We start from the raw sequence: 15,259 nt of genomic DNA, 5'->3' as shown, positions 1-15,259 counted from the left end.
TTTTTTACATTTTTCTTTACTTGAATATATGTTTTTTAGACAAAATATTATCATAATCACAAGAAAACTTTTCATTCATTTTTATTTTTTTTAATAATTTGGACACAAATATATAGAAAAATATAAGAACAATATATCACTCTCACATTGTCTTGGAACACTTTTTGATAGTTTTATTAAACTTAGACATGCCTAGTGGGTCAATCTAGAGACCCCATGACTTAGCTTTTTTTTTTTTTTTTGCCCCTCGAGTTTCAAATTAAAACTAATTGAAAGTTGGTTTGATGTAATTCAGTTGATCTAGCATGTTAAAATACAACTTAATTAAAACCTTGTTTGAATTAAATAAATAAATAAATAAAGTGTCATTTTAACTTTGTTTTTTAAAATTCCTTTTATTTAATTACACGATCATAAAAACAAATATGTGTGGAAAAATAATCACATGAAAAGTTATATAAAAATAAGTGTTTGTTAATATTATAAAAGGAATGCTATTATTTTATTAGAAAGCAAAGTGAAAATTGAAAGATATTCAATTAAAATAATATCTCATAAATATTTGTAATCAATTTATTTTAATAAATTCTAGTTAAAATCGAAGAACATGTATAAAAAGACTAAAAAAGGCTAGCCATCTAGATTTGGGTGGGTCTTTGTGTTAAAAAAAAGGTGAGCTCACACCTCACCATTCATTTTTTCTCTTTTTCTTAAAATGGGCAAAAGGTGTATATAGCTTTGTCCGCTTAGATGACTGTATCTGAGTTATTTTGATGTGATTAAGTTTAATTTTTTAAGGTCAAAGATAATTTAAACGACTAATAAAAATGTGCTTATCTTAAAAAATCAGGATGATATCTTTTTTTATTTTAATAGCAAGGAGGAGACAAAAGTTAATTACCCTGGTCAATCCAAGTTAAACGTCAAATCTATGACTCAGGTAATGGGCTTTCGCAATGTGGTAACTTAATTGGTAAATTGGTTTTTTTTTTCATTTTCCCTTCTATTCTTTATGGTTGGGCCTTTATTGAACCTGGGTTGGATGAAATTCAAGCCAAAATCAAATTATTATTAGATAATTAGAGAATAAATTAGAAGAAAAGAGCTTGAGCTTGGGTGAGATAAAATTCAAGACTCAATTGAAGGCTTTATATATATATATATATATAAACAATGACTAAATTGAATGAAGTGAGCAAAAAAATAACTAGAGAGTGAAAAACACATGCTAGCAAGTTAGAGGACTCACCATAATGTGCGGTGTATGCATTGTTATCTAGCCTCTAAAGATGGTCTTCACAATGTCTTTGAAAGTGTCTAGATTAAGGCTTTCATTTTAGGTGGCGATGGTAGTAATAACTACTTCTCTTTAGCATAGCGCCAATAACCATTTTTTCTTCTTGTTATTCTATTTTTTTTCTTTTCTCCATTTGAATTTTTATAGTTTATATTTTGCTTCCCTTAAGGGCTGCATTTTTCCCTATTTGTTAACTACAATCCCTTGAGTTTTGATCTCTTGAAAAACAAAAACAATCTTTTAAAAAACTGATCCCGAGAAAAATGACATCATTAATTTTACTCCTGTAAAATATACAACAAACTCGTTGAAATAAACTATCTAAGAGAATCACCAATAAAACAAACACGAAATGATCAATAAAAAAACTTTTTAAGATAAAAAAATGACATTGTGTGAATCTACAGTGCTATAAAGTCTGCATCAACAATTGATGCAACATGAAATTACCTACTTGTTTAGTTTTTCTTAATTAATTAACCAATTACACAAAGAAAACACATGCTTATAACCAAAAGAAAGAAAATTAGCGTGCTCATTATTACTCCATAAATTTTTTGAAGAAAAAAAGAAGTTCATGGAGAGGGGTTTGTGTAGCACTAGAGAAAGATTACCATGGATTATAATAGTGATTTGGTGATGTGATTTGGTGATTTTCTTCTTTTACCAGAAAGACTTAGCTTTGGGTAAAATGATCTTTTCCATGTGATTCATTTGTCATTTTTGTTTTGCTTTCAATTGCAAAAGTCTTTTTTTTTTAAAAATAAAATAAAAGTAATAAAATATCTTCACTACCCTTAAAAGAAAAGGAAAAAAAATAGTTGGTTTCTATGTATTTTTTTGAGATTTCATATTTTGCAGCACAATAATTTTACTAAATTATCACCGGTTTCAAAATTAATTAAGTGTTTTTAGGGGTATTTTTGTATTTTTATTTGGGTATTTTTTTATAATATAGAAAAATGAGTTTATCATATACAAAAATAATAAAAAAAGATTGAATATTGAGAACACATTAAATTTACTAAATTACCACCTGTTTCAAAAATGGGACTTTTTTGTATCTTCATTTGAGTTTTTTTTTTTTTATTATTATTGTTGTTGAATGAATAGTGAGGTAAATCAGACTTTACAATAATATAAAAATAATAAAAATTCAAACCTACACATGCGCGCGCATGGAAAGGTTCTATGCTTTTTAAGTGGTGAGTGACATGTTATGAGTGGTGAAAAATTCTCTTGTGCCGTGTTGCCGTGTTAGTATTCAGGGTCTATTTTTTTTTTCTGTATTTTAAAAGTATTTTTTTAAAAAAATTAAAATTTTTTATTAATTTCAAATTAATATATTTTTAGTGTTTTTAAATAATTTTTGATGTGCTGATGTTAAAAATAAATTTTTTAAAAATAAAAAAAATATTATTAACATATATTTTAATATAAAAAATTATTTAAAAAACAACTCTAACTCTACTCGTATTATTAAACAATTTCTTAATTGATTGATTGCATCATTCTTTTCCTCAAGTGGTGGCGTGTGTTTGTTTGCGATGGATAAATTGTTGCGGGAGTCATTGTTAGATGTCAAAGCTGTAGATCACACCTAATTCCTAAAATAGGTGTCACATCCCTGGTCAGGTTTTTTTCCCCCAGGTAGAATAGCATGGCCATTGCTCGAAAGAAAGTGATCAATCCTGTAGAGAAAGCATGAACACCATGTTTGGATGTTTGTTTTTAGTCTGCATTTGTCAACATGGATCTGGAGGCCCATAGGAGCCGCTGGGAGGTCTATCAGCGCTTGGCCCTTGGGCTCACTCTCGGATTCCATTATTTGCTCGAAGCTCAGCACTAAGTACTTCGCAGGTTTATCCTTTAAAGGCATCTCTCGACAAAAGATACAATGGGTTAGACACTCGAGTCTTTCGGAAGCGTGCGTGTGGATTCTACAGATTTCCAAATCATAAATCCCGTGCTTGCTTTAAGTGCACGGTAATTAAAACCTAATCAGATCTGTACACTAGAGAGCTTTACTTGGCATTGAAAATAAATAATTGCGAGCAAAAGTCAATCTGAAAAAGCCATCGTGATAGCTATTATAATGTTTTGGAAATATTGTTGTTGTTGTTTTTTTAAAATTTTTTTATTAAAAATATATTAAAATAATATTTTTATTAATTAAAAAAATCAATTTTTTTAAAAAATATTTTTAAAATGCAGTAATAAAAAGGTCCAAATACAAATGATGACTTGTTCCCAAATATTACATGTATAAATGTAGACACACACGAGGAAGAAAAATGTTCCAGGCTACATAAATGTAAATCTATCCGAGAGACGATTCGTATGCAGCTTTGACATAGTCAGAAACATTGGGAACTCATTTCTGCTTCTCCACTAATGTTTTCCAAGTACTGGAGGCAGTGAATTGAATGTCTTAATTCTTAAAACCTGGTGTGTTGTTTTTTAAAATTAATTTTATTTGAAAAGATATTAAAATAATAATTTTAAAAAATACTAAGAAAATTAATTTTTTTTAAAAAATTTAATTTTCTTTAAAAGATATATATGTTACATAAATAAATGGAAACGCACGAGGGAGAAAAATGCAGCAGGCTGCATATAAATTAAAGTTGATATTCACAAGATAGATTGCACTAATATTATTAATTATTAATGGAAAAACAATTCTAGAGCAAATTTTGACATCTTCAGAAATATTAGAAATACACTTTTATTTTAATAAAGTGTGAGTTTTGTAATGTTTTAAAGAAAATACTTTTAAATAATTTAAACATATTAACGGTAAAATTATTCAAAAAACACTAAAAAAAAACAATGAATTTAACACCTTTCAATCCAAATTTACTTTTAAAATTACTTTTAATCACACCTCAAATACACCACCTAATATGTGTTAATTGTGTCTGCGTATTGAAGGCAATGAATTGAATGCCAGCCACAGTACATAATGTACATGGCATTTAAGTTTTATTTGATGTTGCAGTCTAATTATTTTATTAGTTTTAATTATTTTTTATATAAAATATAAATTTTAATTTTTTTAAAAAATATTTTAATATGTTTTTAAATAAAAACATTTTAAAAAATAATTTTGACGCACCTCAGCTCTTCACCACCTAAAGCTGTAATATATTCCAAGGATTGGGTTGTTCACCCATTAAAATAGTATATGAGCTGGGTTTAGAATGTCGTGAGACAGTTTGTTTCATATCCGGTGTGGGTATTAAAGCATTGAATGGATCTTTTCATAGTATAAAAGGATCGGGAAGGACATACTTCTAGTGTACCAGTTATTATGTTCATAATAAATACTGGATAGCCAAATGTAGAGTGGATAACTGCTGAAACTCGTATTATAGTTCCAAATATTACTTCAAAAAGGGCAAAAGCATGCATAATAGAGAAGAAAAAGGTGAGAAAAAACAAAGACGAGGAAGGAGGATGGTAATTATTCCCTTCAAACACGAATGGGCAATGACATAATTAAAATAGTTAAACACGGGTTGAATCAGAAAAATATCTGGTTCTGGTTCTGGTTCTGGTCCTGGTCTTGGAAAGAGAGCATCATGTAGTTTTAGGAAAATGGCATCCCTAAGAATCTTTCTCATTTCTAGCCAGGCTGTTAATCATTCCATAATCTCGTGTTACAACATCATCATAAATTATTCTTATTTGTCCCTTTTACCCTCAACAAGTTTCCTGTTCTTAAAAGATTCCCCCTCCCCCCACAAGCTCATATACTGCTCAACTCTTTTTTTTTATTAAGATAAATAACTGGATTTGGAGGCCTGCGTTTGAATAAAAAAAAAATTAAATAAAAAAATATTATGGCTATTTGACATTATTATTAAATTTAATTAAATAGATTAAAATTAAAATCCATTGACCCAACTCATTGTCTACTTTAAATTTAAAATCATATAATATATAAATTGTTATCGATATAATTTAATAAACTTTGATAATTTAAAAAATTAATATAAATAATTGTTAAAAAAACATGAGTTAACTTAAAAAATAATTGAAGATGATCTGTTTTTTATTATTGAAATGTTAACATATTAGATGGATTCAAGATTTGTGATTTAACCCATTAATTTTATGATTTGGGTGATGGACTCCATTAAATTTAGTTTTTTATATAAAGCTATTTTACTTAATTATATGATAATAAAAATAATATTTTTAAAATCAATTATAAACCAAATATGAGAATGTTTGTTTTGAAATTGTAATAATATTTGAAACAATTTATGAAGATAAATTTAAAATTAAGTAAATGTTAAAGGATAAAATTAAAAAAAAAATAAATAAATAGAAAAAATAGAAAAAATGCAATGCAGAAAAGAAAAGAAAAGGGAAAGGCAAATTTTTTTTTTAAAAAATCACCCCTTTTCTTTTCTTGGACATATAACAGTGAAGGGGATAAATTCACTCCCTAACTCTTTCAAGTATATTAGGTAATAATAAGTAATATATTCGTTCCATTTTGCATGTCTAACAAGTTAAATCTTTTTTTAGTTATCTCAGCACATTAAATAAAGTTAAATTCCTTTTCGGACGATTTTAATGATGCATTCTCTACATTGATACAATGCATCTAAAAAGATATTGATTCAATAATTTGTGGTGTTTTAGACTTTGGTATATATTATTTTTTAAAATAGTTTTATACTTTAATATATATATATATATATATATATTTTTTTTTTTTTAACATCAACACCTTAAAAAAACAATAAAAAATATTTAAAAAAACTTCTACACAGTACACACATAAACAAAGTTGACAAACACTCTTTGGACAGTACATTTCATTACCATTGATATTTTGCCTCATCATCTTGACCCCACAACTATACCATAGGAAAGTGAGTGTCAAATTAGTACTTTCCTCGCACAAAATGAGTACTCGCAAGTCGCAAGCGAATTTTCCCATTAGACTGAAAGGTAAGGGTAAATTAGTAATTGAAATATCCGATCAGAAAATGTGACGTTAGATTAAGAGGCCACGCAATACGAAATCAATGAATTGATTTTATTTAGTATCTCAAGTATATCCTCCTCTTTCTCCTCACGGTGAATTAAGATTTTCACCTTTTTTTTTTTTAATTTGTTTTTCAATTACAAATAAGAAGTACTACATTTTAGAAAAAAAAAACATTTATATTTCAACACTCCAAAAAAAAAAAAAAAAACCGCAGAGAGAGGAGGTCCAGAGCGGAAAAAAATTCCAAAACCCAAAAGCAATTTTTATTTAAAATTCAAAAACCGAGTCTAGTGTATTTGTCATGGCTTACGTGAGATTGATTTATGTTTTTGGGTTTCTTTTTTTTTGAATGAATTTTGTAATGAGAAGAGAAGAAGCAAAAGCTAGCTGGCAGTGTTCGACTCTTTGCCTGTGTAGTACTTGTACTAGTAGTAGTTGAAAAAAAGCGGAGGAGACTCGTGTGGATTACTTTAATGGCAAAGCGCGTGTTCGAAGTATGGAGAGGAAGTAATGTAAGGCTTTATTTTGCATACTCTTTTTTGTTTTTATTTTTTGTGTAAATAAGTGGTTTTAGCATCTGGGTTTGGTTTAGATTTGTTTCATTTGTTGTGAAACTTGTGGGTTTTGCTTGAATCTTTGTGTTTCTTTGTTAGGATTGCTTTAGAATTTTGCTTAAAAAACTACTGTGTAAGTGGTTCTCTGTTTGGTTACTGATAAAATGGAGGAAGTAAGGAAAGTCTTGGATTTTCTATTATTTTGAGCTTTTAATTTATTGCCGAGTTGAATTAAAAATCTGTATAGCTTTCTTTCTTTCTTTCTTTTTGGTTTTGTAGAGTTGTATGCCATTTAAAGGGGAAAAAAGAAGGAAGGAAAGAAAGAAACTGGAATCTGGAATCTGGGATTTTTTTGGCGATATATCTTTAATTTTTGTCACAGTTGACTGTTCTTTGTACTAAATCAGGCGCTGGGTACATATCTTTCTGTTAATTTGGGGTTCAAGGGCTACGAATAGAACCATGGAGTGCGTTTTCAAACCTTTTTAGATTCTGGACTTATGTTCCCTTAATTATGGCGGTACAAGAATTCATACAGTGGACTAGCTGGGTGACTTGGTTAAGCTAGAATCTAAACTTGGTAACATTGTAGTATAAAGATTTTGATGGGAGTGTTAATGGTGGAATGATAGGTTTACAATTATGTTTAGTAGTGTTTGTGTTCTGTTGGTGGCATTGCTACTGGCACTGATATTGATGGTTGCCTTGCTTGGGGGAGGGGGGGGGATTGCAAGTCCTTTGAGGTTTGGAGTTAGGATTCATGGCTCCACCAACTTACCAAGATAATGATTTCTCATGCCATAGTTTGGTTGGATAATTTTCAATAGTAAGGGAGCACTCACTCAAGTTGTAATAGCTTGGCAAGAATGAACAGTGGGTCCATAGATTCATTAAAGCATTGAGCATGTTACTCGGATGTCCTTAAGCAGTGAAATTATCTTCGTTGACATGAGTTGGACATGTACCTGTGCATCTGAGGTGGATGATCTTGCAACCTTGTTATTCTTTGGGAGGAGTGCTAGGACCTCTGATCTGTACATAATTTGCAGGCTTGAAAGAGGGGAGTTTTTAGACTACTTTTAAGGGATTTTTTCGTATTCTTAAAACCAATTGCTCAAGATTCTGTGTAATAATTTTTTTTTCGTATTTGCTCAAAATTACATGCTAACCTTGGATTGTTTACATGCCATTACCAAATATTGGAAGCATAAATAAGTTCTCTTTATTCTGTGTGCTTTACTTTGTCAAGTTTCATTCTTCTGGTCAAAGTTAAGAATGATCATTCCACGAAACTTTCAGTATCTGATTTTTTTTGCCTATCCTCTACAGAAGTTCATCCTTGGTGGGAGATTGATATTTGGACCTGATGCTAGATCACTGATTGTCACTTTATTGCTGATCATTGTTCCTGTAATAATCTTTTGTGTGTTTGTTGTGAGGCATCTTCGCCATGAATTTTCACCAGACAATGCAGGGTATGCGATTCTGGTGGTAGCTATTATCTTTACTATATATGTAAGTTTGCTTAACCCCTCGGTGTTTGATGACATTGTTCTTGTTATAGGAATTTTATAGAACAAATTGTGCTATTTCTTTGATAGGGAATTTCACGTGCTCAAGTATGCCCACTTTAAGATAGATGGTAGGCTACTCTATTATGGTTAGTGTCCAATGACTTTCAGGGTCTTCCCATAAATATTCTGATGCCTCATTTTATTAGTGGTCATGCTGGAGTCTTCTTTTGTTTTATAATCTCTTATAACTTGAAGAAAGTGATTTACATGTAAATCTCAAGCCCACAGTGCCAGGCTCAATACGAGAGGCTGTTAGTTGTGAAAACATGTTGACGATAAATCATCTCTGTGACATTTCTGTAGGAACTGAATTAAAATAATCCTTAACCTTGTTCTAGAATTTGATGGTAGAAACTTGAAAGTTGTACAATCTACTGGGTTTTTTCAAGTGAATAATATTCGCGGTTCAATGCACCTGAGGCTGTTGCTTCTGGGTTTTGAGAATTTCTTTACATACAGTGTATAGCTCAAATGGGGTAGGTTTGGAAGCATGCCTTCTTGGATCAAATACATTAAAAGGCTCAAACTCAAAATAATGTCCCCCAGTTGTTATTATGTAGTAAATCCATTATGCAGTGTGGTGGTATATTTTGGATGATTGCTAGGACTAATCTCTTGTCTGATATTGACAGGTGTTGGTTCTTCTTTTTCTCACATCAGCCAGGGACCCGGGTATTATTCCACGTAATTCACATCCTCCAGAAGAGGAGTCTCGGTATGATTCTTCAGTGTCAGTTGAGGCTGGGGGAAGACACACACCGAGCCTCCAGTTCCCTCGGACAAAAGAAGTTATGGTTAATGACATTCCTGTTCGGGTTAAGTATTGTGATACATGCATGCTTTACCGTCCTCCTCGCTGTTCCCATTGCTCCATTTGTAATAATTGTGTGGAGCGATTTGATCATCATTGCCCTTGGGTGGGCCAGTGCATTGGACTGGTATGCTTTTTAACCCTTTTTTTTTTTTCTTTTTCTTTTTTATATTCCCTGTTAACACAACTTCAGCTTTTTTTGGTATTTGTCTTCCAATGTAAGTGTCCTCAAAAAGCTAACTATGCTTTGTATGTGCAGCGCAACTACCGTTACTTCTTTATGTTCGTTTCTTCATCGACTCTTCTTTGCATCTACGTGTTTTCTATTTCAGCCTTGTACATTAAGGTTTTGATGGATGATTACCATAGCACAGTCTGGAAGGCAATGAAAGAATCTCCTGCATCTGTCATTCTAATGGCCTATTCTTTTATTTCCCTATGGTTTGTTGGTGGACTTACTGGCTTCCATTTGTACCTCATTGGAACAAACCAGGTAGTTTATTCCTTAAGACTGATGTTATGTGTTGGTTTCAGTTATTTGCTTAATTGAATTAAATTTGAATCAACCAATTCTCATTTCTTAAAAAAAGGGTGGCAAAACTCTGGTCTAAATGCCGGACTGGAGTTTTTTAATGGTCTTTATGAGGTCACAACAGTCTGTTCAATTGAAATATATTTGCAGTCTTTAAGATGTCACCATTTAGAATGATAAGCCTGGAGGAACACAAGCATCAAATGAAAGCAATAGTAGTTTTCATCCACCACAATTACCGTGGACTGGATATTTTCATTTTCTTGTAAAACATGGTATAAAGTGCTGAAATATTAGAAGCGTGATTAGTTTTGTGATGACTGTTTGAGATGTACCTGCATTCTCTGTGGAGAAAAAAAAAAAAACTTGGCCACTGACATAGCAGAAGGCCGGAGTATTTTTTTCCTAGGAATTATATTTACATGCCCTTTTTTGTATGTATGAATTACAAGCAGACCATTGGTAGCATAATACAACAAACCCTTAGCAAAGTAAGATAAAACCAACAATACTCCATATCTCATGTAGGATGCTTAAGGGGTGATAATATCTTTTCTTTTGCGTAAGCATTCTCGTATTATAAAATTTCTGTTAACCAGTTAGGGTTCCTAGTGACCATAATACTAGGTTGTTACTCTTTAAACAAGACTTTTTTTCCTTATAAGAACAAGATGCCAGATAGCTGTTCTTTTTCTTTGAAATTTTTAAAGGTCATCACGATGTCGGGTGCAATATATGAGATGGGATGCTTGCATTTGCTTTCACACCCTTATAGCATCTCAAGACTATGATTTTCCCCTTAAGTTTATTACTCCTTTTCCCCTCCTGTATTAGCTAAAACTATGAATGCTCTGTTCTATACAGACTACATATGAAAATTTCCGGTACAGAGCTGACAGCAGGATCAATGTCTACAACCTTGGTTGTTTTGATAATTTTCTTGAAGTCTTTTGCACTAAGGTTAAGCCTTCAAGGAACAACTTCAGGGCTTTTGTTGAAGAGGAAGTACAACAAAGACCCACATTGCCCAGCACCCAGGAAACAGATGTAGAAGATTCTGTTGGAGATCCACGCTCCAAGGTTGAAGATGACCTAGATATTGGCGAAGATATATTGAAGATCTCCCAGCGTCGAAATGTTGAAGAAATTGATGAGGACATATGCAGCAGAGGGAGCAATGCACCTCCTCGTAATACATCAGAGGTGGATTTAGCATTGAGTTCAGATCATCGAGCTCCCACGATTCGATCAGATACTAGACATTCAAGCTGGGGAAGGAGAAGTGAGAGCTGGGAAATTGCACCCGATATCCTCGCCAACTCTACAGTCACTGAAAGCAGAGCCTTTACCACTCCTAAGGAACCATACCAATGATGGTTAGATAATTCATTTAACTGTTGATCCCAGTGCGTCATCAACATGGGTTTGGATGTTCTCGCTGAAGGAATTTTTCTTTGATTAGGAACTTACAATCATCTTGTGGGAAGTTCCAATTCTGCTCTCCTTTTAGGCACGAGGGCTGTGTTATCCTTTCTGCGGGGATGTGGAAAGCAGTCAATGGGAATATGTTTGTAATTGTTTGAGAAAAAAGACTATCTTTGCCTCTCTTTTTATTTTTTTTATTTTTTTTGTTTTGCTTTCTGGTTCTTGCTTAATATTCTTAAACTTCGTGGTTGGACTTGTAATTCTGGATTTATTCTTTGTGTAAATAGTTATATTCAAGACATGATATCTCTTCTTCTCCCTCTCTCTCTGTAATTGTTTGCCTTCTTTTTTTCCATTGATACTCTGGGTCATTATCGGTCTCTGTGGGGTGCTCAGATTTATTGCAATGTCTGCCAAGGGCCCTTTAAGGTGTTTTTTTTTCATGCTAATTCATGACATTATGAGCTCTTTTCTCTCGGAAGCTCCTGCTAGTTTAGTGGTATCTGAGCATTTGTTTTGTTAAAAAAAACCCGTAAATAAATAGATAATCTTCCCGACTTGCTTTTCAAATAAACACTTCTAATAATTTTTGCAACAGTAAACACTAACAATTTTTGACTTTATAAAGGAATGGGACACGTGTTGGCTTATTATTTTTTACAATTTTAAAAACAAAAATTAAATTAAATTTGAGAAAAATAAAAATTGAATCAAGTATGTTTCATCAATAAATTGATAAATTTATCCTTTAGTAAGAAAATAAAGCGACACTTTTTTTCAAAATAAGATAAAAATAAACCTTTTCTATGGTAAATAAATAAGAGATTAGCTAGAGAATAAAATATTATGAAAAGAAAATAATAAACCCATCATAGATAATAAATAATAATTTACTATTTTTAAAATAAAGTAAAATATTATATAAAAAAAGTGGGATTCTTTTATTAAAAGTTTAGTTTTTATTTTTTTCAAATTTTTAATTGATTTTTTCAAATTTTTTAAGCCAATAGAAAATTGACACGTGTCTCCCTTGTCTTAAAAAGTTAAAATAAATAAAAACTCCGGTTATGGTGTCTAACAGATAAAATCATAAAAAAATCAATTATCTAAATGAAAGCTATAATAATAATAATAATAATAATATCTTCTATTCTATCCTTAATATAATATAAAGTGTAGTTTAAGAAGGATTTGTAGAGAGAATAAAGAGAGAGAACATTTAGCAAAATATCTGCAAAGTTTCAAATCTTATTGTTTGATTCCTACGTTTCCTTCACAAAACTCGTATACAATCAATGCAGCCTTCTAACTGCCTTCCCTGACTTTCTAACTAACTATTGGTAGTTACTAACTAACATTTAACTAACCGATTCATCATATGCTCCTATTCATCTCCTAACTAACATTTAACTGCATGCCTTTTCCAAACGATTCTTCTCCTCAAGAACGCACATTAAATTCTGAAGACTGCTTGGGTAAGTTCTTTAACCACTGAACTAACCCTATCACTACTGTCTAATTGCCTTTAATTTTGCATTAACTTCCTTTCTAATATTGCCATAAGCCTGACCTTGAATCTGTCTCCTTCATCTGTCAGTGGCAAGATTGAATTTGTTGCTCTTTTATTTCCAATCTTTCGTTTAAGGATTGAGACATGGAATGCGCGATGAATTATGGAAGCTCCTTCGGGTAAATACAGCTTACAAGCCACTTCTCCCATTTTCTGTATAACCTTGTAAGGTCCATGGAATCTATGACTCAACTCGAAACTCTTCCTGAGTGTAAGGCTGAGTTGCTTATAAGGATGAATCTTAACATATACCAGATCTCCCATGGAGAACTCCTTTTCTGATATGTTCTTGTCAGCTATCTGTTCCATCCCATTTCATGCCCTTTTCCAATCATGATTGTAACAATTGATCCAAGCTTGGTATTTATTGAACTGCTTTTTCATTGCTTCTATTGATGTAGTTGTCGTTTTCATTGCTGAAGGAGGATAATTAACCATATAATGCATGAAATGCTGTCATTTTAATGGCTAAATGGTAGCTCGAGTTGTACCATTACTGAGCCTGAGACAACCAATAATTCCATTGCCATACATCTTAGATATGTCTCCAAGCACAGATGGACCCTCTTAGCTCATCCATCTGTACGAGGATGTCTGAGGGTGGCAAGTTGAACTTTACAGTAATTTAACTCTGAATAACTTGAATAATTCTTTCCAAAACAAAATGGTGAAAATTCTATCATTTTCAGTCACAATAGGCAAGGTAATCCATGGAATTTGTAAATGTAATCTAAGAATATCTTAGCAATCAATTCAGCAGTGAAGGGATGTGTAATTTCCAAGAAATATCCATACTTGGTGAATATGTCCATAATGACTAGTATATCGTTCTTTCCCTGTGACTTTGGAAACCCTTCACCGAAATTCATTGTAATGTTCTTCCAAATACCTTCTTAAATTAGTAGTGGTTGAAGCAATCGAGGACAGGCACTGTTTCCATCTTCCAAATGCCATTGTGTTCTCCTTTCTCTTTCTGTACTGGATCGTATACTTTAATCCCAATAGCTTGGTTAAACCTTTCCTCTGAATTAGAGTGTGTGTCCTCTGCTCTAGCATGCACGTAATTTCCTCGTACGAGGTATTTTTTTAAGAACAAATATATATTAATTAGTTTTTAATTACTGGATATATATAATTAATCTATTTTGAGAACGGTAATTAACGATGTTAGGCAGAAGCAGTACATCCTGAATGGTAAACCAAGGTTTTAATTGATAGTCTTCCACTACCAGAAAGAAAATTTACAAATACAAACAGAAACACCAACGAGATTTTTACACACTTTATACTTGATTAACGAATCAGCATTCCAACTGATACATTCTGCCTTCTGTTTGTTTCCTGTGGAGGAAATTAATTGACATATGATCTACTGATAGCAAACTGACAGCACGTAATCTCCATCTTAAATTCTAACTTCTCCAGCGCAACGTAACCTAGCAGATCATAATGACGGGGTTGTAACAAACATGACAGAACATGAGAGGATCCCAGTCCCCATGTTTGGCATGCCAGAGGTGTTTTTCAATTAAAATCATACAGATAGCATCTTTGTCTTGGTATGAACTGTTTGACAGCTCGAGCTATCGTGTATCCCGTTGCACTAGCAACTCTAAAATTAGACGTGTTTTGTTCTATAAAGTGGACTGCAATCGCACACCATCTTGTTTCTGTAACAATGGGTTCTAGCAATCGCACTTTGATTTTCGCTACCATTTTCTTGTACCTGCTCCTGCATTTCCCTTCTCAACCCGAGGCTAGAGGTCTCAAGTCTCCAGCAAAATGTCCGAAATTACTGAGTCAGGTTTGCAAGACGAGCCAGAACTATGCATTCTGCGTGAGAGTTCTCATGTCCAATCCTCTGACATTGTTGGCTCCTAATACAAAGGGCATTGTTGTGAATGCCCTGGACATAGTAAGAAAAGAATCCATGAAGACAAGCAAGTTCTTTGATGGATTGGCCAATGGCAGAGGCACGGTGCCTGCTTTTAAGCCAGCCCTCAAGGAATGTGCATCAGATTTTAAGAAGGCTTCAGGGCTCATGAACCTCAAGGTGCTAGAAGGTGATTTTGCAACCATGGATGTGAATTATGCTCTTGATGATGCTCGAAGCTGTGAGACTAAATTGTCGATGGATGAGGTTAACATTAAATCAATTCCTGCTGCAATTAAGAACTGGAAGAATTTCTATGCTGTTGCCAACGCTGCCGCGCTAACCCTGGAAAATCTTCAAAATTAATTCCTCATTCGAAGGCTTTGAGGACAATATTAACGTCCTTAATTTGTACGCACCTAGCTTGCTCGCTCTGGGCTTTGATCTCATTTGAGAAAAACTACGCATTCTTATATACCATGAATCTCTCTATACACGAGAAGAACAAAAGATGTATGAGCTTTCATATAATATATAGTAAGATAACTTTCAGAAGCTGATTCTTTTCCAATGCTAATCTATAAATTTTCTTAACCAATGTTTAAGAATTTAACT

General features: G+C 32.4%; 2 protein-coding genes across 2 annotated transcripts; both read left to right on the top strand.

Annotated features, from left to right (window-relative positions):
* Nucleotides 1-6,434: 6,434 nt before the first annotated feature.
* Nucleotides 6,435-11,521, top strand: LOC118061809 (protein S-acyltransferase 8). Its single transcript, XM_035075385.2, has 5 exons — nucleotides 6,435-6,817; nucleotides 8,189-8,374; nucleotides 9,066-9,371; nucleotides 9,504-9,737; nucleotides 10,641-11,521. Exons 1-5 carry the CDS (start codon nucleotides 6,779-6,781, stop codon nucleotides 11,148-11,150), a joined length of 1,275 nt encoding a protein of 424 aa, XP_034931276.1. The 5' UTR covers nucleotides 6,435-6,778; the 3' UTR covers nucleotides 11,151-11,521.
* A 2,928-nt stretch (nucleotides 11,522-14,449) lies between these two features.
* On the top strand, nucleotides 14,450-15,010 carry LOC140955642 (pectinesterase inhibitor-like). Its single transcript, XM_073409417.1, has one exon. The coding sequence runs from the start codon at nucleotides 14,450-14,452 to the stop codon at nucleotides 15,008-15,010; it is 561 nt and encodes a 186-aa protein (XP_073265518.1).
* Nucleotides 15,011-15,259: the final 249 nt, after the last annotated feature.

The sequence above is a fragment of the Populus alba genome, chromosome 5 (genome assembly GCF_005239225.2).
Source record: "Populus alba chromosome 5, ASM523922v2, whole genome shotgun sequence".
Lineage (NCBI taxonomy): Eukaryota > Viridiplantae > Streptophyta > Magnoliopsida > Malpighiales > Salicaceae > Populus > Populus alba.
The sequence above is the reverse complement of the archived record's forward strand: the minus strand, read 5'-3'. Positions and strand labels throughout refer to the sequence as shown.

Excerpts from the sequence above, each read along its gene's own strand:
- LOC118061809 (XM_035075385.2), top strand. The coding sequence starts at position 6,779 with ATGGCAAAGCGCGTGTTCGAAGTATGGAGAGGAAGTAAT. Across the intron at positions 8,375-9,065 it reads CTATTATCTTTACTATATAT|GTGTTGGTTCTTCTTTTTCT; the intron begins GTAAGTTTGCTT and ends TGATATTGACAG. Across the intron at positions 9,372-9,503 it reads TGGGCCAGTGCATTGGACTG|CGCAACTACCGTTACTTCTT; the intron begins GTATGCTTTTTA and ends TTGTATGTGCAG.
- LOC140955642 (XM_073409417.1), top strand. The coding sequence starts at position 14,450 with ATGGGTTCTAGCAATCGCACTTTGATTTTCGCTACCATTTTCTTGTAC.